This window comes from Eubalaena glacialis, chromosome 1 (assembly GCF_028564815.1).
Source record: "Eubalaena glacialis isolate mEubGla1 chromosome 1, mEubGla1.1.hap2.+ XY, whole genome shotgun sequence".
Classification (NCBI taxonomy): Eukaryota; Metazoa; Chordata; class Mammalia; order Artiodactyla; family Balaenidae; genus Eubalaena; species Eubalaena glacialis.
In genome coordinates this window covers 170,663,280-170,688,861 of record NC_083716.1, presented here as the reverse complement: position 1 = coordinate 170,688,861, position 25,582 = coordinate 170,663,280, and the positions used below count along the sequence as shown (strand labels likewise).

Genomic DNA, 25,582 nt, shown 5'->3' with positions numbered 1-25,582 from the left:
TGCCCCATGTGTCACCCACTAATCAGGTTAGCCAGGTCAGTACTGAGTTCACACTGAATTTTTTTTTTCCCCAGTCTAACAGCTAACTACTGCCTTCTTTGACAATATTACGGGTTGCTCTAGCAGCCCATGGGCATCCTCATATACTCCTAACACATTAGTAAGAAAGACGTCTCCTTGCTGGGTGCCTCTGTGGAAATTTCTTCCTAAAAAGAAAAGTCAGATATGTCAATTATCTTCCCTGTTTCTCCCATCAAATTTGATCTGCTGCTCTCTCTGACTCAGAGATTAAAGTTATATTTCTCTGCACATCCAGAGCTATTTGGTTGGAGAAAAATCCCACAGTGATTTTAAGGCTTCCAATTTAAATGTCAGACTTGTGAACACCCTGATTATAGAAAGGTACATTGATATTAATTCATGAATTCTTATTTTGACTGATAGTAGCTGATAGTAGACTTATTCAGATCATTTTTTTTTCCAGACCCCAAACTGGCTATCCTTCCCCATCTGTACCATAGGCACTGTGCCTCAGACACCTTCCTCAGGGTGGGGACAGCTGCTGGAAATACTGGCCACTGCAGGACACAGCTCCACCCCTCATTGGAAGCTGTAGTCAAAGGCGAGGAACTGCCTTACCCAAGGTCATGGCCCTTCCCATGGGGTAGCTGTAGCCAGTGACTGGCTGCAACAGGGAGATAAAAACCAGATACACTAACTTCATTTTGGCATAACTCTGAAGGGCTACCCCAGCTCCACAGCCCCCAGGAGGACTGACTGAAGCTTTAGCTACATTTTCATATCAGTTTTACTTCCTCTTACCAATCCTGCCTTCCTCTTTTCCTTATAGGCATATCTCCTGAAAACGCTTCCCCAAAACGCTTTTACACAGTCTGTTTTCAGGGATCCAATCAAGATACCTCCCAGCACCCCTAATCCTTTGTAAGGGGAAATATCTCTGCTCGTAGCCTTCACAACTTTCCCCCCATATACCTGCACATATGTCCTCTCCTTACCCCACTATATGCTCTGATTTGCATGACTGCTGGAACTTAAATTTTTCTCTGCTTTTCAGTTTATAATTCAGCTAAGCAGAACCAAGCAAGAGTAAGATGCTTCTAATTTATATTTAACTGGATTAAGTGATTGGGAATATATGGAGAACTTTTCAGACATAGTTGGTTTTCTGCAGGAAATATTACTGTTTCTAATATCCCTAGGTATATTCTTAAGTTAGAAAATTGTTTCATGTCAAATTTAGCATAATAGTTTTCTTCCAAACTCTAGTAGATAAGAATCAGCTCCCAGAGGAGAGAAGGAGAGAGGGAGAGAGACAGAGACAGAGACAGAGAGAGACAGAGAAATAATTCGGATTGATGAGGTTTTCTCGATTTAGAAAAGTTGGTAAAACCATTTTCTAAAGTCCCATTCCCACAAGACATAGGGGTAGAAATGTAGCTGTGATCATTATAATTTTGTGTGAACTGTGGTTAGTATAAATATATATGCAAAGAAACTCAAAACTGGAAGGAATATTAAGAGTCAACTAATCCTAGGGAATCCTAGGGGAGGTTAATGGAGGGGTTTTGGTTGGAGGAGAAGGATTTTGTTATTCGACCTCTGAGATCATAAAAAAAAAAGTGTGTATGCATTTATCTGCATTATTAAGAGGAGAGAGTTATGATTCTCATTAGATTCTCTTGTGGATACTTAAGGATCAAGAAAACACCAAGTTTTGGGTAAAACTGAAATTAAATCAAGGAAACTGCTATTTTATTTTGATTTTACCTTGATTTCCTATTTGACCTTGGGCCAAGTATTTAACATTTATTCATATATAGATGGAAGTCATAATTACAGGCTTTCTAAAGAGAAAGACACTGGGAATATCTGTGTGCCTTCTTGGTTGAGATGTAAAAAGCTCTTAGTTAAATGTAACACAGCGTGTATGAAGATGCAGCTTCCAAATTTATTTTCAGCAGCTTCACAGAAGTGACATGTCCTGAGAAAGACATTGTAGTGGTAGTTAATTATAAGTTCATGTATGTTAGAAACTATCTCTCTCAAGTGAAAAATGGTGCATTTAAACAAAACTATGTTCATGTAAGTAGTTTATCAATACTTATAATTATTTTGGGGAATGTGTTAAAAACTGTGCAAAACACCCCTGATTCTGTTGTTATTATTTCAGATTTATTGAACATTTTAGTAGCTAATAGGCTAAAGAGTATCTATTTTAGTTATTCAATTTAGAAAGCAAATATACTAAAATATGGAGACAACTTACAAGGGTGCTTTTTAATGTTAAGAATCATAACAGGATTATACTCATCTAAGTTTTATATTTCATGCCTGAAAGTGCTAACATTGAGCAAAATTCTCAATGTGTATTCTTTCCGGATGAACTGCAGTTAGACAACTAAATCTGTAATGCAATATAACATGGTCGTATTAACCTAGTGATGCAGAAAAGACCATCTGTACCACCTTGGATATGACTAAACTGTAGGAGCAAACTAAATGCCTTGTGCAGTCATTAATTTAAGAAAGGCAGTGAATTCTTTTAAGGAGGAGGGTAATGTAACTGATGAAGAATGAATAAGAGTAGGCATTGACCTCAGTGAATTGTAATAAGCTTGCAGAATTGATTTGTAAACTGCTTTATAACTCAATTCCTAGTGCATTAAAAACTAATCAAATGACTTTGATGCAGTTCACTGATTTTTAACTTGGCAATTTACTTGAGCATATAAAAGTTGTTAGTAGAATTATGTAAGAATGCTTGCAAAATAGATACTGTGATGCACCATTATTTAATTGTATATGCACGCAGTGGTTACTCTCATCTATTAATTAATCCAGAGTTTAATGCTGAACGTACTTGGAGTTTGTGCACTGTGTCATGTCTTTTATCAGAACGATAAATTCTATTTCAATTATATTTACCACTGTTAACTACTAGCACACAAATGAAAGCTTATAGTAAGAACTTAGCCTGCTTAATTCTAAAATTTTCTGTGATAGGTATTTTACATAAAATTCACTAGATGATGAGGAGTTTGAAAACACTTTTGTGTATGCTCTAGAATCAGAATGGTAACAATTAATAACCTCGGAAAAAAGGTGAAAATTAACAGTAAGTGTTGTATCAGGTATATAGGGCATGGTATAAAGTTTACCATTTCCATCAGCTACTGGGTTCTACTCAATTAATCATTTTGGGTAAATATGAGTAAACACAATCCCAGGAGACTAAGATTCTCTAGTTAAATTGGTCAGAGCAATTTAATATTTTAGTTTTTCCACAGTCAAAATTGAAGGACCTTATCAGTTTAGAATCTGCTAGTGGAAATTCATTGACAGTGCTCAGACATTCTGTTAGAACTGGGATTTGGTGAGCAAAATAGGGGCTCTGCCTACAGTCCACTAGGGGAGAGAAATGTTAATCAGAAAATCAACAAGTGTATAACTATGAGCTGTTATGAAAATTATGAAGGGAATGCTAATCTAGTTCAGAAGGAAGGAAAAGCTTCCCATGGGAAATGACTTTGGAGCTAAAACCTAAAGGATGTTATTATAGAGTATGTATAACTGAATCACTCTGCTGTACACCTGAAACTAACACAACGTTATTAATCTACTATACTCCAATATAAAATAAAAATTTTTTAAAAAGGAAATGCAACAGATTTCCGTAAAACAAAACAAAACAAAAAACCCTAAAGGATGTACTAAGTAGGAAGAGTGAAAATTATCAAACACAAGGAAGCCCTGAATCTGTAAGAAGCACAGGCCTCTGGAGGAATTAAAAAGTTCATATGGCTGGATTCTACAGAGCAAGGAAGAAAAATTAAGCTGCAGATAGTGGGGCTAGTGTTATCTTCATGCCCAAAGCAGGAAGTTACTGGGAGTAGTAAAAGGTTAAATAATAGCTGACATGATCAGAAGTTAGTATTTTTTAAAGGACAGACAATATGATGCAAATGTGGAAAATGATTAGCATCTTATCGCAAGAAATCAGGTGAACCGTGATTTCTTATCTCCACAAAGTGAGAGCAGTGGAGATAAGAGAAGTGAAAACACTAAAAATATATTCAGGAGGTGAAATGAACACAATTAGTGGGTTAATTGGATTCAGGGGATGGAGGTGAGAGAGAAGAGTAACTACTGGAATAGCCAGCAAGTCTCAGGCTTATACAACTAGACGTACTGTGATGCCATTCACTGAAAAAAAGGGCTGGGCTTTGAGGGATAGATTATGAGATCGGATTTGCTACAGGATTTTGAGGTGTCTTTAAGACTTCTAAGAGAAGATGTTGATGAAGCCATTAAAAATGCAGGTTTGGAGCTAAGAGAATAAGTCTAGGCTTGAGTTATAGATTTATGAGTCTTTGGGCTAAAGATGGAATTGAAAATATGTGTGTAGATAAGACCATCTGCTGGAAGAGTATACTCAAATATGATGCAGAAAATTTCACAAGTTTTGAGAGTGTTCTTCCATGTTTTGAAACAATCCTCAATGCATTGAGAAAAAGTTCATAGTAAATATATTAAAGATAATGGTGCCCATGACATTTAAAGAATATAAGGAGGTAGATAATATTGTAGCCCAGATACACCAGCTGACTGACTTGAAGGGCAACATGTGATTGCAAAGCCATGGGGCGATGTGGACCTAGGCTACTGTAGAACAGAAACAAAAATTAGAATCGGCATTTTCTTGTAGACAATACTTAGAAAAGCTTTGAATTATGCAGTATTTTTTGAATGCTTTCTCTTATCTTTTCATTTCTTCTAGGGGTAGAAGTTTTACCTTTTTATTTTTTTTAATTTATAAAAGAATGCATGCTCGATGAAACAAACAATAAAGATATATAAAGAGGAATGCAATACATTATGCTGAGCCAGTCAGCATTAAAACTGTGGAGTAGGGCTTCCCTGGCGGCGCAGTGGTTAAGAATCCGCCTGCCAATGCAGGGGACACGGGTTCGAGCCCTGGTCCGGGAAGATCCCACATGCCGCGGAGCAACTAAGCCCGTGCACCACAACTACTGAGCCTGCGCTCTAGAGCCCGCGTGCCACAACTACTGAGCCCGTGAGCCACAACTACTGAAGCTTGTGCGCCTAGAGCCCGTGCTCCGCAACAAGGGAAGCCACCGCAATGAGAAGCCTGCACACCACAACGAAGAGTAGCCCCCGCTCACCGCAACTAGAGAAAGCCCGCGCGCAGCAATGAAGACCCAACACAGCCAAAAATAAAATAAATAAATAAAATTTTATTAAAACAAAAAACAAACAAACAAAAACCGTGGAGTGTGTTCTTCCACATCTTTCTCTACTGCCATGCAACTTATATGGGCAAATATAAGGTTTTATTATTTTTAATGAAATAATATCACCATAAACACATTAAGCTGAAACTTGCCTTTTCACATAAAACTGTATTTGAATAACCTTCTAATCAAAACATATACATATTACTGTTTTTTAAAGAACATCATAAGATTCCAAAGTATAAAAATGCCACATTTATTCAACTATTCTCCTTCTAGTGGATATTAAGATTATATCTAGTTTTTGTGCCTTTGTACAGTAATATCCTATAGATGAGATTGCTGAGTCAAGTGAAAAGTGTATTTTTTCACTTTAATAGATATTGTAGGATGACTTTCCAAAGAATTTGTAACGGTTCGCAACGCAATTCTACCAGCAAAAAATTCTACCAGTCAGAATGCTCGTCAGCTTTCTTTGCCAGCACCAGATGTTATGTTTCTTTTTTTCATTTACTGCTAAACTGAAGAGTGGAAAATGATATTATCTTGTCTTAATTTGCATTTTTTACTACCAGTAAGTTTATTAGCTAATATTTTCATTTTTAATATCTACCTTTTAATGTTTATATTTAGTTGCACTTCTAAGCATCAACCTCTCTGAGATATGTTTAACATTCCATGCCATATTCTTAGACACTGGAACAAAAAAGAAAGCAGGAAAAAGAAATTCTTATGTTTACATCTCTCTCTGAAACCAAAAGCTTTTCAAGTATCCCAAACAGAATGAGGACATATGTAATTGACCCCACTTTTCCCATCCACACTTGACTAGCAATATTATCCAATACAAACCTTCTAGGTATGTCAGGCCAACACCTAACCCCCCCTCATTCCCTTTCCTCCACTTTCAATACAGTTACATCCCCCTCTACCTCCACCCCGACATAATATAATATAATATAATATAATATAATATAATATAATATAATATAATATAATATAATAATGTAATATAATGTAATATAATCTTTCCTGTATCTGGCCCTTTTATACAAAGTATCCATTCCTTTCTTTCCTTTCTAAACTGTGCTCCAACCTTAAGTTTCCCTTTAAAAAAATGGATGCATAGTGAATATTTTTTTCAGTTTAGTAAAAAAAAAACCTTGCGTCATCCAAATAATGCTTTTATTTAGCTGGAGTATATCTAACCATCAGAAACATGGTAAAATTATTTCACTACTTTCTTACAACTTATATGATAATTCATATTGGTCCCAGAGAAGTTTTCTACAATATACCTCATTCCGACTGTAAAATGACTTAAGTATTCATTAATAACTTTTTACACAGTATTTAAATATGAGTCAACAAGGTTCGTTTGTTTGTTTTAAGCGATATATCCTTTGTCTTGTTATTTCCTGTCTGTATTTGTAGGGAAACTTTTCGGGTTCAAGTTCCCTGGTCTGAGAGTTCTCACTTACAGAAAGCAGTCTTTACCACAAGAAGATCCCGACGTGGTAGTGATCGATTCATCTAAGCACAGCGATGATTCCGTAGCCATGAAGCACTTTAAGTCTCCTACAAAAGAAAGCTGCAGCCCCTCGGAAGCAGATGATACAAAAGCCTTGATACAGCCCAGCAAATGTTCCCCCTTGGTGAATATATCCGGACCTCTTGACCATTCTTCTCCCAAAAGGCAATGGGACCGACTCTATCCTGACATGCTGCAGTCAAGCTCCCAGCTGACTCATTCCAGATCAAAGGAAAGCATTTGTAGTATACGGAGGGCTTCATCGGTTCAGGATATAGAAGGATTCAGTGTCCACCCCAAGAACATATTTAGAGACCGACATGCCAGTGAAGGTATGTTTGTATTTTTAAAATATGGAAACATATGTTACGGGGTAAAGAAAGGTATTTCTTATTGTGTTTAATTTTGACATTAATCCTTATACCTTTGGAGAAGAAATGTGAGTAGAGTCTATTAAAAATATGAGTTCTACATTCAGAGTTGATACTGATTTCCTCTTTGAGCCCTAGTGAATAATTTGGTTTCTTCTGGCTTCTTCATCCTTTTCTGAGATAGAATGATAACTATTATCTGCTTACTTTATGGAGTGTTAATTAACTAATGCTTAATGTAAGACCTGTTTAGGTGATGACACTATCATCTCAAGCATAATTAATTGTGCTGCATTTAGTAAATAGTCAAGACCTGGGCAAAAAGAGTAGTGTGCTGTCACAGGACTATTTTATTGACCAACTCTCTCTAAAGGAAGAGGTGTATGAAATGTGATATACTGAGTGATCAGAAAGCTATACACTAATTGGGAGCAGGGAAAGGATAGGTAGGGGGAAGGGGCTCAACCAAAAACAACTTGACGTGCAAAGTCAAAATTCATTTATTTCTCTCTGCCCTCTTCAAGGTCACATTCATGTATTAGCCAGTAGTGAAAGTAGGGATGCTTAAAAGGCAATGCTAAAAGCAATCCATCATTAACATGATGATGGATAACATTTGTTGGATATTTACATGCGTGAGGCAATGTAAGTTCTTGACACACATTGATTCTCATGTAATTCTCATAACAACAACCCTATGAGTTAGGATCTATTATTAAACCCATTTTATAGATGAGGAAACTAAAGCTTAGATATGTTAAATAGATAATTGGTCCAAGGTTATAGAATGTCAGAGCTGGCCTTCAAACCCAGGACTGGTCTCCAGAATCCACAATCCATCCATGCAATGCTTTTCTCCCTTCGCTCCTGCTCCATGAAACTTTGCCGCAGGGGTCTGTTGAGTCACTGAATCTTCTCTGGGGAGGTCCAGATTCAGGGTACCCATTGCATGGATACATTAGTCTCACTTTTCTACAGATGTGGGTTCTTGAGAGGCCCATTGTCCTTTCTGTGGTATTTATTCCTTCGGGAGCCCATCATCATCCATGCTGCCACTAGTTTTCTTTTTAAAACATATATCTGATCACGGGGCTCCTTAGTGTAGGGTACTAGACACTTTTCCAGCTCTCCACAGTTAATTTTCAAGCCTCATTTCTAGCCCCTGCAAGATTTCCTCCCCTATATACTCAATTCTAAACCTGCACAAAAATAATTGCCTTTCCCAAAAATATATCATGCATTTTCGTGCTTCATTTCTTTGTTCTGCTGGGAATACTCTTCCTCACTTTGTCCCTCCTCACACTACTACTCATAGCCATAAGGACCCGTTTCTCCTTTCCAAACCAGAAGAATTAAATGGTTTCACACCTGAGTGTGCAAGGCAGTGTTTACATATATTATAGCATTTCTTACATTCTACATTTATTCCACATTATATGTCTTGCGTTCCTATTAGATATACAAACAAATAATGATGTCGCTGAGAGCTTCTCTAGCACAGGAGTTCTGGCATAGTTGGCTCCACGGCCTTGGTCTCCAGCACAGTTGCCTATTTCATGGAAGGAACTCAATAAGCATTGGTGTGACATTGAGAGGATCGTGCTCATGAATTATGTTCCAGAACTACACCATCAGGAAATAATGAGTTATCTGTTCCGTAGTACTCTGAAATGTAAACCAGTTTTAGGATTGAATCATGTGGGGATCTTTATTTAAAGGGTGCAGTGAAGTAGAGAAGGCAGAAGAGGTGAAAGAAAGTGAGTTGGCAGGAAAAACTTCAAAGAGAGACAAATCAATGTGAAAGAAACAGAACAGTTTTCTGTGAGATAGATTTGATGTGGTACAAGAGCAATTAGCACATCCACTTTAATCTCTAGTCCAAAGAAAGTCAAAGGGAAAAGGAAAATAAAATCAAGGACAATTTCCAAACTGGATCATTGTGTAAGTCTCTACAGCATCTAGTCACAGCACGCTCACTCTCTCCTGACTAAATGAAATCTCTGAAATTTGATCTTTGAGCAATGGATCCTATGGCTGAACAACAGTAAATCCAATATGATAATTCAAATGACTAGCATATATTTTTGTTTGTTAGTCCAATCTGTGTAGTCATCTTTAGGAAGCATACTGACTTTTCAGAGATTGGCCTTATTGCCTAGAACCTGAGTTACAGTGTAATAACATTCAGAAACAATATTAAATGATACCTATTCAGTGGATGGTACAGACTTTTAGCCTGTGTTTTGACAGTGGTGCTGAGTAGGTTAGATCAGATTTCATGATTTAACTTTATTGTTTTCAATTTTATATGGTCTCCATTTAGCACACAGTTACTGATACAATTATGGGAGAGGATGTGTTAATATTTTGGGTTTCTCAGTACAGGTTCTATTCAGGGACACTCAGTGTTGAGATCATCCTCAATTTTCAAGCTGTTATTTTCAAAAAATCGTATCACTTGCTTGCAGATGCTAATGTCAATGTCTGACTACCAACAGATAAATTCAGAGGGTATTTTGTACTTCAGTTTTAGCTACAAAATCATTAATTAGCATAGGCGAACCTATACTTCCTAAAGCTTTATAAATTAATATACTTTAGAAACTGAGCCACTGATAAGGGAAGATGGAAAACTTTTAAACCTGATTTTAATTTTATGAATTCATGTAGCTCTTTAATAGGTTAAATCCCACATGCACCAGATTTTGAATTCAGATTGTTGTCTCTTCACTCAAGAAGAAAAATTCCCTCCTATATAGGCTATCTTTATAGAACTTTAAATAATTTGCAAATATATCAGTGCATAATATTTTACATTATCTTTTCATTTAATCTATATTATCAAATACCTTAGAACCATAGTTCTCAAATCATTTGTGGTGGAGGACCAGAATTTTTTTTTCTTATCCATCACATACCAATATATTTGTAAATACAGTAAAAATGCACTACAAGAAAATGAAATTTTAAAAAATAGACATACAAAATATAAACCCCGATCGTTGTATTATTAAATTGAACAGACGTAAAATTACTCTGTCAAACTGCTACAAGACTCTTAGTGCTTACTCTAATTTCTGCACTTATAGTGTCATGGAGGAATAACAAGCAGATCTCAGCTAGCACCAGCACACAGACCACATGCTCTGGCTCAGAATGTCAAAGCAGCATTAACTATATAATATAACTTTGCAGCAGTTGGTTTTTTGGAAATTGCAACTCTTTACGTGTAATTTCCAGGTTGATGAATAGAATTATAATATTTAACTACTTGCTTGCAAGCAGTTATTACTTTACTAATGATTGTTGGCCTAGCTTCTGATGGAGATAATTAATTCTATGTAATCGAGGTCTCTTCCATTAGCCCTATTTGTTTGTTATGGTCCCTCAAAAAGAGCAGAGCATTGACATGTAAGGTCACAATTTTATTTGTGCATCTCTATGTGAGGTAGTGTCTATGCTAGCAATTCAATATACTGCATTATTGAAATTGCTTCAATTGTAAGATTTGAAACAATTATTATATATCCCAAGATTTTAAATATGAACAGCATTAGCATAAATGTCAACAAATGTGGAACAGATTTTTCAAATTTTGGATATATTTGAATGATTTTAACATGACTTCATTTACATTAAGCTTGTTTGTTTCAAAACTAGTAATGAATATTTTGTTAGTAGCATATATACAACAGAGTCAGAATGCTAATCTCAAAATAAATCTGAAAACACTCCATTCTGAGATTTGACAACAAACCCATTATAATATAAACAAATTTCCTAAATTTTCTAGGTATTACACTGAGTGCATTGTGGACAACATAAATTTTTAAAGCTCACGTTACCTTTAAATAGTCAAATCTTTCACTGATTTCTTATAATTATTTTTGCCTAAGAATGGCTCTTTGAGTACTATTTGGTATTTTCAAAATGTACATTGAAGAACACTTGTGGGAAGAATGGCTCATAAAATTGTGATTAATAATGCAAGTTGGTTTATTAAAGTAAACCATTGTCTTAGAAGCATTTTTCTATTAACATACTAGGTTAAATATGAAAAACGTTACTTAACATGCAAAATGCTGTGTAGTTTTTCTTTGTAAGTGATGGTTGAAGTAACACTAAAATTGACTTCTGACAAGTTTGAAAGTTTTTGTCACAATTGCAGGCATGTGGGTATGGCTTTCTCCAAACGGTCATAATTATAAAATCTGGATCTTGGAATCCATTTAAATTAAGTGAGATAAACGTTTCACATATTTGAACACAGATGCTTATGATGGCAGATATTTTTAGCATATGCATCTTACTTGGTTGAATAGTACAAAATGTTAATTTCAAAGATAAATTTTCAGTCATTACATCCTGTTTTCTCTGATTGTTGTTATGGAGGTTATTCAGTGCCTATAACATAATTTTAGTCTTCTTTTTGTATTTCTCTCTTTTTTCCCTTATGTGCTCAAAACAGACAATGGTCGCAATGTTAAAGGTAATGTATGAACTCAAACTTCATCATCTGATGCTTAGATTGCCCCTTTACTCGGCATGTTAACTTGCCTGCTGTATGCCCTGTTCAATGCAACATCATGCTGCCCTTAGTGAGCCCAGGTGCCTGGTGGAGACATCATGGCTTGACTTTGCTGGAGACATTGTTATTTTCTCAGCTGTGCCACCAAAATGACTATGAACTCCTTTTTCCTGCAAGAAGTATAAGCCTAGGTTGACAATGAAGACTTCCTAAATATTTGAATAATTTGGAAAGAAGCAAATATTAAGCTAAATATATTCCGGTATAAAAGAGGCACATAAGCCTATTTCAGCCAAAAAGAAAAAAGCCTTTTTGAGTACAAGAATAAATAAAAAATAAGCAAAGTGCTACATGACAGCATCACTTCACTTGTTCCTCTTTTGTTTCCTTAAAACTAGTTTCACGTTCCTGGATGGCAGGGGGTATGGTTTTAAGCTTACTGTAGTAGTAAACTGTATATGCATGAGAGTCATTTTCTATTTTTCTATATTACATTTCAATCATTTTAATTGTGTCCTATATAAGTCTGAAATCACTAGCATGACCTACAGCTACTGTAGGGTAATGTTTAACTGGGCAATACCTCTGGATAAATCTGGATTTGACTAAAAATTGGAAATTCACTTCAGTTTTTCTACTCTATTATAGTAGATGCAAACAATCACAAAATATAACAATCATATTATTTTCATCCAGTTGAAAACTTTTGGAGCTTAGTCCTTTAACATAGGCTATGCATGCTGCTGTCGGTGTGCATACGATGACAGTGACTCATTTGTGCATGTGTGTTGCATGGACACGTCTCCACCAGTAACCATCATTACTTAGAATTCACTGTTTTGGCCTCTTCCGTATGTCACTGCTACTCCGATCACTGTGAAGTTTTGTATATTGATTTCTCAAGTGCTTCCCTAACTAATTCAGAGCTGGTGATGATTATGAATTAAGAGTACTAGACGCTAAAGATCTTTTCTGGTCAGCAGCGCAGGGTAATTTGAAAATAAGAGAAATCGTGGCAGCTTCTCCCCATGCTAACTTTATTTTGTAAGCACTTCAAAAAGGGTCTATGCAGGGGACCTCCAATTGCAGCATGGAATTTCATATACATGATTATTCTATCCTTGGCCTGTCCACTTAGATTTCTAAAAGGGAGAAAATTAGTGTCAGCTGTGGGTAGTGATTTGAATTGATATAATTCAGAACATAACCTCAAGAAACAGAATACAGACAGCTCTTGACAACTGGTCTGTGTGAAATATGACTGGCTTTAGCATTTAACAATTAGCAATAAATTATTAGACATTAATTTTCCAGTGATCTTTAAATGCAGTGAGAAATAAATCTAATTTTTCTCAATAAATAGAAAATTGAGCTTGCTAATCTTCCAAACTAGTAGTTCACATAGTTGTCATTCAAACTACATTAATTTTATTTTTTTCTTATAAACTAATCTATTTAATCTCCAACCCTTTTTTCCTCAATCCTCCATTTTATTCTTTTTCTTTTTTGAATTTTATTTATTTATTTTTATACAGCAGGTTCTTATTAGTTATCTGTTTTATACATATTAGTGTATATATGTCAATCCCAATCTCCCAACTCATCCCACCACCACCACCCGCCCCCCGCCACTTTCCCCCCTTGGTGTCCATACGTTTGTTCTCTACATCTGTGTCTCAATTTCTGCCTTGCAAACCGGTTCACCTGTACCATTTTTCTAGATTCCACATATATGCGTTAATATACGATATTTGTTTTTCTCTTTCTGACTTACTTCACTCTGTTTGACAGTCTCTAGGTCCATCCACGTCTCTACAAATGACCCAATTTTGTTCCTTTTTATGGCTGAGTAATATATTCCATTGTACATATATACTACATCTTCTCTATCCATTCGTCTGTCGATGGGCATAATCCTCCATTTTTTAATAGCAATAGTCCTTGAATAAAAATGAACCATAAAAGTCAGAATTTGGGATTAGGAAATTCTAACCCATTGTAGAAAGTTTTCACATATTAATATTTATAAAGTTAAACTCCTAAATTAGATAAAACATGTGCAATTTAATAAATGTAAATGCGCCCTCCAATGTCCTTATTATGTGTTCAGGCTCTGATTTTGAAAACTATTTAAAAAATATTTAAGTGTCTGGCTCTTTGAGATTTTCACAGAGCAACTAATATGCTAATTAGATATAGAACAATGCATTAGTGTGCTTTTTAAATTTTTGTGACCTTGTTACTAAACCACATTTAAATAAAAATTTTTTAAAATAAAAAACAAATTTCTACACTTCTTTGTATGCAAATACATAGTTACAGATTTTTCAATATCTAACTCAACCAAAAATAATTTCTTTAACAAAATAAAATAAATGATTTAGAAATGCGCTTGGAAGGTCTTCAAGATCATCTACCGTAGTTTATTCCCCTCAGGCAAGAGTATTGGCTAATACTCTTGCACAGGTGGTAGAAGCATCTTTATCTCTAGAGGATCCCATTCTTTAACTTTCTTGGAAAATCTATTTTACTGCCTATTATACAAAGAGCTAACTCAAATCCTTCTTGCTGAAATGTAATTTTTTTCCCCTTCATCTATCCTGAGTGGACAGATACTAGCCGGTTACTTCTATTCTTGATGTAACATCACAGTATAAAAACAGCAAATTGGTACTCAAGCTTTTCTGCTAAAATGGAATAATTTCCATTTTACCTCCCTTCTTAAGATCAATTTTGTTTTCCTTTAATAGTTCCCTTAGCACTCTGACTCTTTAAAATAAGACTTCAGAGATCCAAAATTGTAACCCATTATCAAAGAGTGAAAAAGTTAATTCAAATAAATTGCATATGCTATTTATATGTGTGTGTGAGTGTATGCATCATTTTTTAAACAATTTCTCTAACATGTGGGAGGCAAACTTAATCCTAGTGATTTTTCTGTTTATTCTGCCTTCCAAGTCATCATAAAAATTAACCCCACTTACCCTTTTTAGTAAGTAAGTCGTTAAAATAATTTTACCCTTCTATTGCATCCACCTCTTCATTATCCCAAGTAACTCTGTATCCCACTGACAATGATATGTTCAGTTTCCAACTTGTCTATGAATCTGGCATATGAGTCAGAAACAAAACTACCCTCAAGATTTGTTATAGCTTTCACCTCCTCTCTAGCCACAAAACCTATCAGACACACAAAGGAAATCAACAGATCTGATACAACTTGTATCTCATATGCTGCATTGGCCATACCAAGTATTTGTGATCTTACAAGAATTTGCAAATTGATTTTCAATCGTGACAGTTTTCTTCTATAAAGTATATGTTATGCACTGAAACAAACAATATGGATATTGATTACAAATAATTTGGTGACTAATTCTTATATATTTTTTAATGTTAAACTTGTTACCTTATGCTTATTGACAGTGATCTTTTATAAAATCCAATTAATGAACACTGCATTCGCATTTTCTTTAATGTTAAGCCACTTCAGCAATTTAGGTTTTATTAAACTTTAGCCAAATAAACTCATGCTGTAAGAAATATTGCATAAAGACCTGATGATTTGAAAACAACCTTAATCTTTTTGGTTTCTTTCCCTCCTGTCCCATTTGGCTCTCAAGAGCAATAATCTTTTTTTTTTTTTTTAATAGCATTATTATTTTTTTTAATTTATCAGATGTCCTTAGCTCTATTTCCAGCATATAGCTGGAAATTAAAGGAGAATATATTCTCCTTTAGCATCTTGTAACTCATGATAAATTGAAATAACCTTATCATAAAAATTTTAAATACCTTTAATCTAAAATTCTTCCTAGATGTTGCTTTAGCCTCTAGCTTGATCTTTAAATGCAGTATATTTCTTTGTAGCTAGAACCTGGCTTATTTTATATTTACTCAGACACTTGTAATATATTAGAGCTTTATCCAGCTGTTGGTTTAGTCTTCTTGGTCACCTGTTTTCCATCTCCTACTAGTATATTAGAAAATTTAATCTGGTCATCCATTCTGCAAATGTTTCTCTGAAGACTATCAAGTCCTCCTAAATACTTTTGAGCTTTACATTCTTTCTATTGAATCTACTATTTCCCTTTATTTCTGCCCATTTATTTTCTTTAAATTCATTTACTTTGTTTTTCAGGTAATCCTCCTTTCTTTCATTAGAATTTTAAATGCCATCTGTTTATGATCACACTCAGGGAGGCTGCCTTTCACCTTTAAGTCCTCAACCAAGGCCTTTCTGAATATAGACCTAGGAGGTAGGAAACCCTGCATTCTAATTTCTGGTCCTTGATTCTTATTCCATTTTGGCCTCCTATTGTGTCTCCTTGGGCTTACAACTGGTAAAATGAGGATATTACTAATACCTTTCTTAATTAAAGTGTAGGAAATTATTTTCATTAGAATTTAGACAGATTTCAGAGAAACCTAAGCTGACACTGATTATCTTGCAGACACTAACAGACCCCTGCATGTAAACATCTGCTTCAAAATCAGTGGAAAATAGCATAATGATTTTTATTATACAAGATGAAATAGATTTTGAATGCCTTATCTAAGCATGCATGAATTATTTTAAGCAGTATTTTAAGTGCTGCTGAATTCTTTAAATGTCTAGATTTAACATTAAAAAAAAACCAGAATAGAGTAACAGTTTAGAAAGGTTTTCTACTAGTAAGTAAGAGAAGCTAAAACACAGATTGCAATAAAGTAATGTTCTGAGGCCAAATCTTAGTGTGATGTGTATTGGCCAGTGGTTTCTCAGCCCTATCAGACTAATGTCCCCTCGTTTCAACTTTTTGTTATACTCATTTTACTATCCTGAAATGATGTTCAGAGATGATTTAAACTATTTCTAAAAGATCAACATTATTCCTTAACTTTAATTTAAAGGAGGAGTTAAAAGGAAAGCAGTTTATAATAAAATATTTCTCTCAATGTGTTAATGTTCAAATATAACTACACTAGAAGGCAAAATGTGATAATCAGAAATAAGAAAAAAATTTGGTTTTAAGAACATTAAAGACATGATAAAACAGTCCATATAAGTACTGGCTAAAATGATAGAGCAGGAGTACTGAGGGATAACAAAGTAAAAACCACTATTGGAATAAATAATGACAGATCGGACTTATTTATATATAAATTTTTAAAATAGTAAATAATCAAAATTAAATTATGAATAAAACCAAAATCAACTGGGGAGAAAGTGAGAAAGTGTGATATCCTCAAAAATGAACTGGCCCTTGGTTTTAAGTGTAATGTCAAAATGATTCCCTATGGGATAACATGCAATGCAATAGTAATGCATTGCACAGGAGAAAGAAATCCCACTAAACATCAGGATGTATATCTATCCTCCAATACTTACAAAAGACCTTGCAGACCATACGCCTTCATAAGCAATGGGAACTAGAAGATGGATTAGAAGAAGAAATGGCAATCAAGGCATTATGGAGAACACAGACATAAAGAACAAACTAGTGGTTACCAGTGGGCAGAAGGAAAGGGGGAAGGGGCACGATAGGGGTATGGGATTAAGCGATACAAACTACTCTGTATAAAATAAATAATCAACAAGTATATATTGTACAGCAAAGGGAAATGGAGCCATTATTTTGTAGTGTGGAGTATAATTTATAAAAATATTGAATCACTATGTTGCATACCTGAAACTAATCTAATATTGTAAACTGACTATACTTCAATAAAAAAGACATTATGGAGACATTGTGGCAGATCTATAGGGAGTTCTTAAATCATTCCAGGTGTTTATTTTTTACCTAAAAACTAACATAGGCTTCTTTTTGTTGTATCATACATCATTTTACATATATAGGAGATCAATAATATAAAATATTTTAGCAGAAATTTTATTAATGATTTTAGGTGTGATTCCTATAATTGTCTGCAAATTTAATAATATTTGGTTCCAACATTGTTTTAAAAAGACTCAAATATCTTCATTTACATGTTTGCATGTGACAGCTACAAACACAGACTGTAACCTGAAGTCTGAAATTTTGTATTGGCAACTCAAATAACACAAGTAGTGTAGCTCCAAGTGATTTGGTTTTCCAAAATGGTGAACAACTTTTGGTAAAGTTATGAACAAAATAAAGTAAAAATCTTCATTCTATATGGCAGTTGTGGCTCTGAAAGTTTCAGTGTATATTAAAATATGTGAAACAAGTTCAAGGCTCAGATCATTATAAATAGGCTTTTCACCTACATGAATGCCCGTTGGGACATCCGGGTCAATTTTTCATGGTGAGAGGATAGACACCTCCCATCACTGTAACAAGCAAAAATTCCCCCACAGATGCCTCTAGGGTGAAGTACTGTTACAGTTGAGACTACTTGCTTATCAGTGCAGCCAATTCAGTGGAGTTTATTTGAAGTGGTCACAAGGACAAGCAAAGTACATATAACACTGCCTTTCTGTGTTAACATCACAGATAATCCATATTTTTACCCAATTTTTTAACAACTCTGTAAGCCATCTGCTACAAAAGTCCAATATATAGAAGGATAATAGAGAAAGAGGATTGAAAAGTGTGCTTAAGGGTTTGAAATACAATTTAACTATATACCTGAGCTCGGTGTTATATAATCTCATGTCAATATCCCTGTGTGCAGTAAAGTCACCTAAGCAGTGAAAATATGACATTAGAGTTGGGGAAAAGACAATATCTAAGAAATCTGAAGTCCTAGAATATTTTACAAATTTAAATATTAAGATATAGGCTGGGAATGTAGCCATAGAATGATACAAGAAAGAAACACTATCTAGGATATGTTACAAAAGTAAATTAGTGATGTGTATAGGAGAGTTTTACAAAGAATGGGGTTTCTCATAGACCTATCTGAAAGCTAGATTAATTTGGTAGCTTTGGGCTCTTATTTCTCTTCTTGTCATATAAATAGAAAAGAGAGTGAGAATCTATATTCAAATGAGAACATACTGGGAAAAAAATGCCCAGAGAACTTAGTGACATTTTTTACATGGATAGACTTGGCCGTCATCATAGATAAAACTCTGAGAATGAATAGAAATGCACCTCAAGGAACACAGGGTTTCCTACATAGATAAAAAATCTCTTAAAATCATTTCAATATTTTATAATAACCAAATATCAGTATAAACTTTTATAAACGAATATAGTGTGATTTTCCTCCAGGGTGAATATGAACTAAATGATGGGTATTTTTTTTTTCTTGGATTATATTTGATTTGAGTTGATTGACAGTGGTGGTCCAAAATACACAATCTATAAATTTAATTTTCAAGGGTTTATACCTCACTTGGTGCATAAAGCACATTTTGATCTCCAAAATGTGTTAGTTTCATTCTGAACAGGGGATAAAAATAGCATAAGGCAAAATGTGCTGACTAGCAAGTTCATTCACGCAGTTTGCATGTTTCAAGCACTCTCCAGGCAGAAAGTTAATGGCTGTATAGCACTTGTGGGCTCAGGATTTTTATAAAAGTCTTCCTCATGCTAATTTTTAAGAGGTACATAATGGTTTAAGTAATATTACCAATTGTATAAGAAACTCTTTGGAGCATTTCTTGACTCTCTATAAGCAACAGACAATAGGTTCATCTCAAAAGAAGATGTAGCTGGTCAGTGTACTTAACCGCAACTAAGGGGCCCAGGGTCTTGGCACAGTGCCAAATTGTCTTCGTAAGAAAGGAATGTGAGAAGTGACTAGCGTTGGTCAAAGAGTCCAAATTTCCAGGAATAAGATCTGGGTATCTAATGTATAGCATGGTTAAAAAAAAAAAAAAAAGATGTAACCAGGTGCTACCAACCCCAGACAAGTCTTATTTACCCAACTATGGTCACTTCAATTTTAAGTTATGTTTGCCAAAGCATTCTTCTGCTATGTTTTCTTTTCCCTCAAAAAGTGGTCAGCCTTAAATCTAAATAAAAGGGAAAAAAAGAAAAGAAAGGAAAGATTTAAAAATCCCACATAGGAGCCAAATTTTTCAATACAGTCCACATAACATACACACACACACACACACAAATGACATTTGTCCTTCTCAATGTTACCTGAAATTCCTGTCTGGACTTAACTCTTTTAGAATCTCTGGGAAGCATCTCATACAGGTAATAGAAGCATATGAAGAACGCAACTGGCTTGTCACTTGTTATGGCACAGAGAAGGGAGTAATACGAATTGGAGCAGGCTAGACAGCCATTCAGAAGTTTCATGGCCAACATGATTTTAACCTTCCTTGAATAATTCCTAAATTATAAAAGTCCTTCCTGAATAATTCTTAAATTATAAAAAAAGAAATTCTTGAGAAACTTTGAAAGTAGAATTTAGACAATAATAGGGAGTAGAGTTCGTTCTTTTATTCCAGCCTTTAATTAAAGAAGCCAGTTAACAGCTAAAGCTGTCATCTGCTCTCTGGATGCACACCTAGGGCACCATCTTATCCTTGGATTCTCACATGCCACTCCATATGGCAGATGGTGAACAGGTATCAGCCAGCTGCATTTAGTCACATCTGAATCAGGGTCACAATGGTCATGGATTACTAACAGGTCATTCAAGACCATCTCTTTCTTAATTTTTCCTGGTATTGCTTTTACAAATACTTTCCAATTTTTTAGGGCCTTTTAATCATATCAAGTCAAGCCTCCTGGGATCCACGTCGGATTCAAACCTCAACAAATACAGCACCATTAACAAGATTCCACAGCTCACTCTGAATTTTTCAGATGTCAAAACTGAAAAAAAGAATACATCCCCTCCTTCTTCAGATAAAACCATTATTGCACCCAAAGTTAAAGATCGAACACACAATGTGACAGAGAAAGTTACCCAGGTAGGACACGATTTTACTATCAATTTTAACTGTTTTTAAAGTTATTTTCTGCACCATAAAACTCATTCCTTTTCCTATGAATGACTATTAAGAGAGGTAAGCCATTTATTTGCACTCCAATTTATCTCAGATGTTGGGTGGCCCTCTAATGTAATAGATAAATACAACTACAGACTATGATTTTATCTATTACAAGACTAAGCAAAAATGGGCTGCCTTGGTTTTCTTGTTCCTTTTGTTGCAGAAGTGGTTAACCAGCTATTCATCATGTTTGGGCATTTATTGTTTTGCTGCCAACTCTTGCATTATTAAAGCATGGTTTTTTTTTTTTAATATAATGGATGTGTCTATGGAAGGTTTAGGCAACCAATTGGGATTTACTCTTAACTGTGGCCCTCTTTTTGCACTTACACTACTAAGTAGAGTCAGGTATAAGTCAGTGGAATTGGGGAAAAGAACTGTCTGAGTTGATGAAAAGTCAGAGTGAAACAATACGTTTCACAGGAATGATATTTTATTGTTTTTTTAAAAAATATTGCAAGTTGAACTAGGGTAAAAATGTACTGTCTAGCAAGAGTCCTGTTTTAAAGAATAGAGAAAGATGATTTGCATTTATTATATCAAAATACCAACCTAAGCAGTACCCAGCTTTTGCTTACAATGCACTTACATTGTTGGGAATTCATGAGTCTAAAATTTGTGCCAAGTAAACAGTTTTTGTTTTTTTACAAACAATTTAACCTAGTATATTTGCTTAGCAAATCTTTTTATAAACAGTCACAATATAAAGATAAACTTGACCCCAATCTCTATCCCAAGCATTTAAGATTTTACATTAATAAAGTTTTTTGTAATTGTAAACACTACAAAAAACACTATAACAGTTTGTAAATAATGTCTTAAATGGGAGCTAAAATAGCTATGTAAAGACCATGAGTCAGTTGTAAATAGACCTGAGTAGTCTCTATTTATTTGAGATGAGAGATTATACCTGCCATACTCAAATATATATTTTACTATTTATGTAGTAACGAGGCTTTCTACCCTTGGCATTTTGTTTTTCTTAACTTATACTTAGTAAACTGGGCCTAACAGTGGTAAATGAATAGTCTACTGTTATTTGTGTTGTACTGACACCGTTTTGATAGCTTTGAATTTTACTTGAAATTAACTCAAAAATTATATTATTTGTAGACCATAATCACCATATGGATATATAGAAAGTAAGAGATTTTAGAAATTGCACAGTAGACTGGTTGCAGATATTAGGGTCAGGGTCCTGCCAGTAGCATAAGTGATTAAAGTAGTCACGGTAGCACAGCAGGCATGGTAGGGGCTACAGGGACTTACAGAGCCCAGAGTCCCTCCTGCGCAGATGGCTGCCCCTCAGCTCCAGCTAACTGTGGTCATGCAAGAACGCTTGACCAATGTTTTCGAATCTTCCAATTTTAAAAAGAATCTAGAAATCCAGAATTTAAGATAAACTCTTTATTTCTAAAAGTTGGCAAACTAATTCAAAATGCTTTTATAGGCCAAACCAAACATACCTAAGGCCTGTGGGCAGCCAAGTTTGATCTTTGCAAAGTTTTCATGAGCTTGGTTCACTACAGGGCCTACCTTATCCTGCCACATTCAGCAGGTCCACTGTGCCAGGAGGAGATGAATGTACACATGGATCAAAGGTGGCACCTGTACTGGGACTTTCTGAGCCTGGTGAGAGGAAACATTTATACAAAAAGCCCTAATGAAATCATGGTGTTAAAGAATACAGGAACACAGGTGGAGGGAAAGTAATTATACTTTAAGGGAGGAATTTTCAGAGAAGAAAAACAGATGAGATGGGACATTTAAGATGGATCCAGAAGGTTACTAATCAAACTGGGTAGTGAGTGATGTTTGAAAGCATAACTCAGAGTCGCATGCACTTGTGCTTTAATTCTGGCTAAGTCATTTATTGTGACATTGAGGCAAGTTTTAGTGATGACAAGACTTATTTCTCAGTGTTGATATAAGAATTAAATAGAATGATGTGTGTAAAGTGTTCATCAAGGCGCTATGTACATGGCAAGCAACATCAACCATTATTCTGTTTATTAATGTTCTTGTATGACTTCCCCTGGCCCTCCTCACTATCGCTGCAGGATCCTTTTATCCACACCCTGCCATGACCTAGTAAAACACCTGGCAGAGTAGAGTTCATGAAACGTTTACTGAAGGAAGGAAGGCAAGAGAAGTTGACCAAGCAGACAAGGGAAGGGGTGAGAATCCCGGGCGAGAAAACAGCAAGAACAAAGTTGTAGAGGCACAAAAGTCCAAGTGCCTTCTCACAACAAGTAGGTTTTTGAGCCAGGGAGTTGCTAGGCTGGGCAGGGGCTTGTTACAGATTGGGGAGCTGCTGGAACTTTCCCCTCTAGATGGTTCTTCAATATCTTTCTCCTCAAGTGCCTTGGGGGTTTGAGTAAAATGCAACAGCTGCCATCAAAAGGTGAGCATTCTTTTAAGGTCTCTTGCTTTCTCTTTAAAATCCCTCTGACTTTCATATTTAGCTCCATAACATTACAATACTTGTTTTAACATTTTAAAAAATGTTTCAAACTATTACTTACCACTGAGGGCCACAACAAAGCCCCATAGTTTTCCTACGGTTTCTTATACTTCGCCCAAATCAGCATGGAGTGCCCCTCCCCACAGTCTCCGAACTACCCCAGTTGGGGGAGCAGGCAAAAAACCTTTTGAAGGTGCTGGAAGATTAGAACTGAATCTTGTTTTATAAAGGATCACTTTTTTTAACAATGTAAAAGATACAGTGATAGGAAGGAGATTCTGGAGACAGAACACTTAAGTAGCTACGGTTCTGGCCAGAAATGATGAGGGACTGGAAAAAGATTGAGACTGGAAACTAGAAAGAAGGGGATCTGTAGGCTCACTCTATCTTCTTTTTAGGCCCCCTTTAGCTCTTAGCAGCAAACCTTCCAGTTGTCAACGTGTCAAACCAAACAAGGTGGAGATCAAATATTGAGACATTCCTCCTGCTAACGTAGCCTCTGGAAATTTTTTTAAGCACTTGAAAGCAGAGTGAGCCTATAACTATTTTCTCATTTAGTGTTTGTGAAGTTTCCTGATTGTCGCTATCTCTGGAATCCCCGTATTCACAACATATAGTATCACTTGCCCCCTAGTCTCTAGAAATAATTTTGTAGTGACTCAGAAACTTTACTATTCCCTTTGTTAGGACTACGTGGAAATCCTCCTTGTCAAGATATTCTCAACATATTTGCTGTAGGCAGCCAGCAGTATTTTCTTTATCTAATGTTCTAATATATTTTATTCCCTTGATGGACTTGTATGGTAATCCGTTTTTCAAAAGATATCAGGGTTTTGTTCATCAATCATTCAATAATGATTTTTAAACACTCCTCTGAGCACAAACAATAGAGCAGACATCAAGAAAAAAAAGGCATAAATGAAAGAAACAATTCATCTCTGCTCATGTTATGCTCTCTCACCATTTGGATCTTATCTCTATTGTACTTTGGCTAATTATTAATTAGGCAGTTAGTTGTTTGCCTCCCCAGCTAGATTGAGCTTACTGAGCAGGGACCATGTTGCTATCCATTCATCTATTCATTCATTCATGCATCTGTGTATTTTTTTATTCACTCAACAAGCATTTATTGAGAGCTAGTATGTACAGTGTTAGGTTCCAGCAATTCATATTAAAAGGCAAATTCTCTGCCTTCAAGAAGTGAGGGAGACAGACAAGTTCAGTACATAGGCATTGCAATGCAGTGTGAAGTATTACACTACAGGTGAACTCAGAGAGCAGAGAGTGCTGGGAGAGGAAACATTGCCTGTATTGGGAGGTTGGGGTGGTGATTGGGAAATATAAACTCTTAGATGAGTTTTGAAACTTGAGAATTTTCTGAGATTGTGAGTTAGAATCTGGAGTGGGGCACACTTGGGAAACTGTGAATACCAATGGATGAATGAAGCATGACGTGTTTGTATTACTAGAGCCTAACGTAAGACACAACACCTACGAATCTTAAAAGATTCAGAAATAGACCACCAAAGGTGTTGGAGAGAATTAAGCAAGAGTAAATCTGTGGGTAAAAAATTCCCAAGGCAAATGCTTGCCTTCCAAACTCTTCCCTCAAGCAAGATTCTCATTCTTGCTGTTGTTTTAGGTCCAAAGATTCCTTTTAGTGGCTGGTCTGAGAGGCCAGACTTCTGCATGCATCAGCTCTTTATGTCATATTCCATCTGACCTTCTCTATTCATTGAAGGAAGTAGAAAATAACTCTCAGAGGATGTGGGGTTTTTTTTCCTTAACTACAATCCACCTGGTACAGGCAAATGTGTAGTAGGGTCCACTTTGGGGAAGTGGGGCCTTGGTTGGATAATTACTACCAAATTCCAGTGGAGTGATGGAGAGAAAACAATGACTTGGAAGAAATGTGTGGGTGAAGAGCAAAGATCTGCTTTCACCATGCGATTGCAGTTCTCAGTAAAGGATCAAATTCTTGGCTATATCTGCCCCCTTTTAAAGAAAAGTAAACCAAACTTTTGTTCTCTCATATGATTTCATTATTTCTGAGGCTAGTTCTAGTTCAGATGTTATGCTGAGCTTTAGGATAAAATGTATCATTTTGTTGTCACATTCAGCTCTTACAAATTTTGTACTAGATCACTCTCCCTAGATAGGCATAAGAATGTCAGAAGGTTTAAGAAGACGGCATTGTGGGTTTCAAATCTTTATTGGCCAGTCACATAAGGCTCTATCAGTCAGTGCTGTAACAGAATGCAAGTCATAGAAGCCTGAGTGAAACCACTTTAAGCAAAAAATGAAAGGAGGAGGGTCAGCTTATAGGGTCACATAACCGAAAAGTGCAGGGGCAGGTCTGCTTTGGGCCACAGCTACATTCGTTGTTTGAACAGCTGATGACATTCTCTCCTTCTCTCAGCCTTGCTTTCTTCTGTATTGACTTCATGCTACATCTGATGGAAGAAAGGTCCTTAGGCACTCCTGTCTTACAT

The 25,582-nt window shown here is 35.6% G+C and overlaps 1 protein-coding gene across 1 annotated transcript in view; it reads left to right on the top strand.

Annotated features, from left to right (window-relative positions):
* KCNH7 (potassium voltage-gated channel subfamily H member 7) overlaps positions 1-25,582 on the top strand; it is a 441,344-nt gene that overhangs the window by 308,807 nt on the left and 106,955 nt on the right. The window contains exons 4-6 of the mRNA XM_061200781.1: positions 6,708-7,136; positions 11,644-11,664; positions 20,331-20,545. Coding sequence (XP_061056764.1) covers positions 6,708-7,136; positions 11,644-11,664; positions 20,331-20,545 — 665 coding nt within the window. The remainder of the gene's footprint in view (positions 1-6,707; positions 7,137-11,643; positions 11,665-20,330; positions 20,546-25,582) is intronic.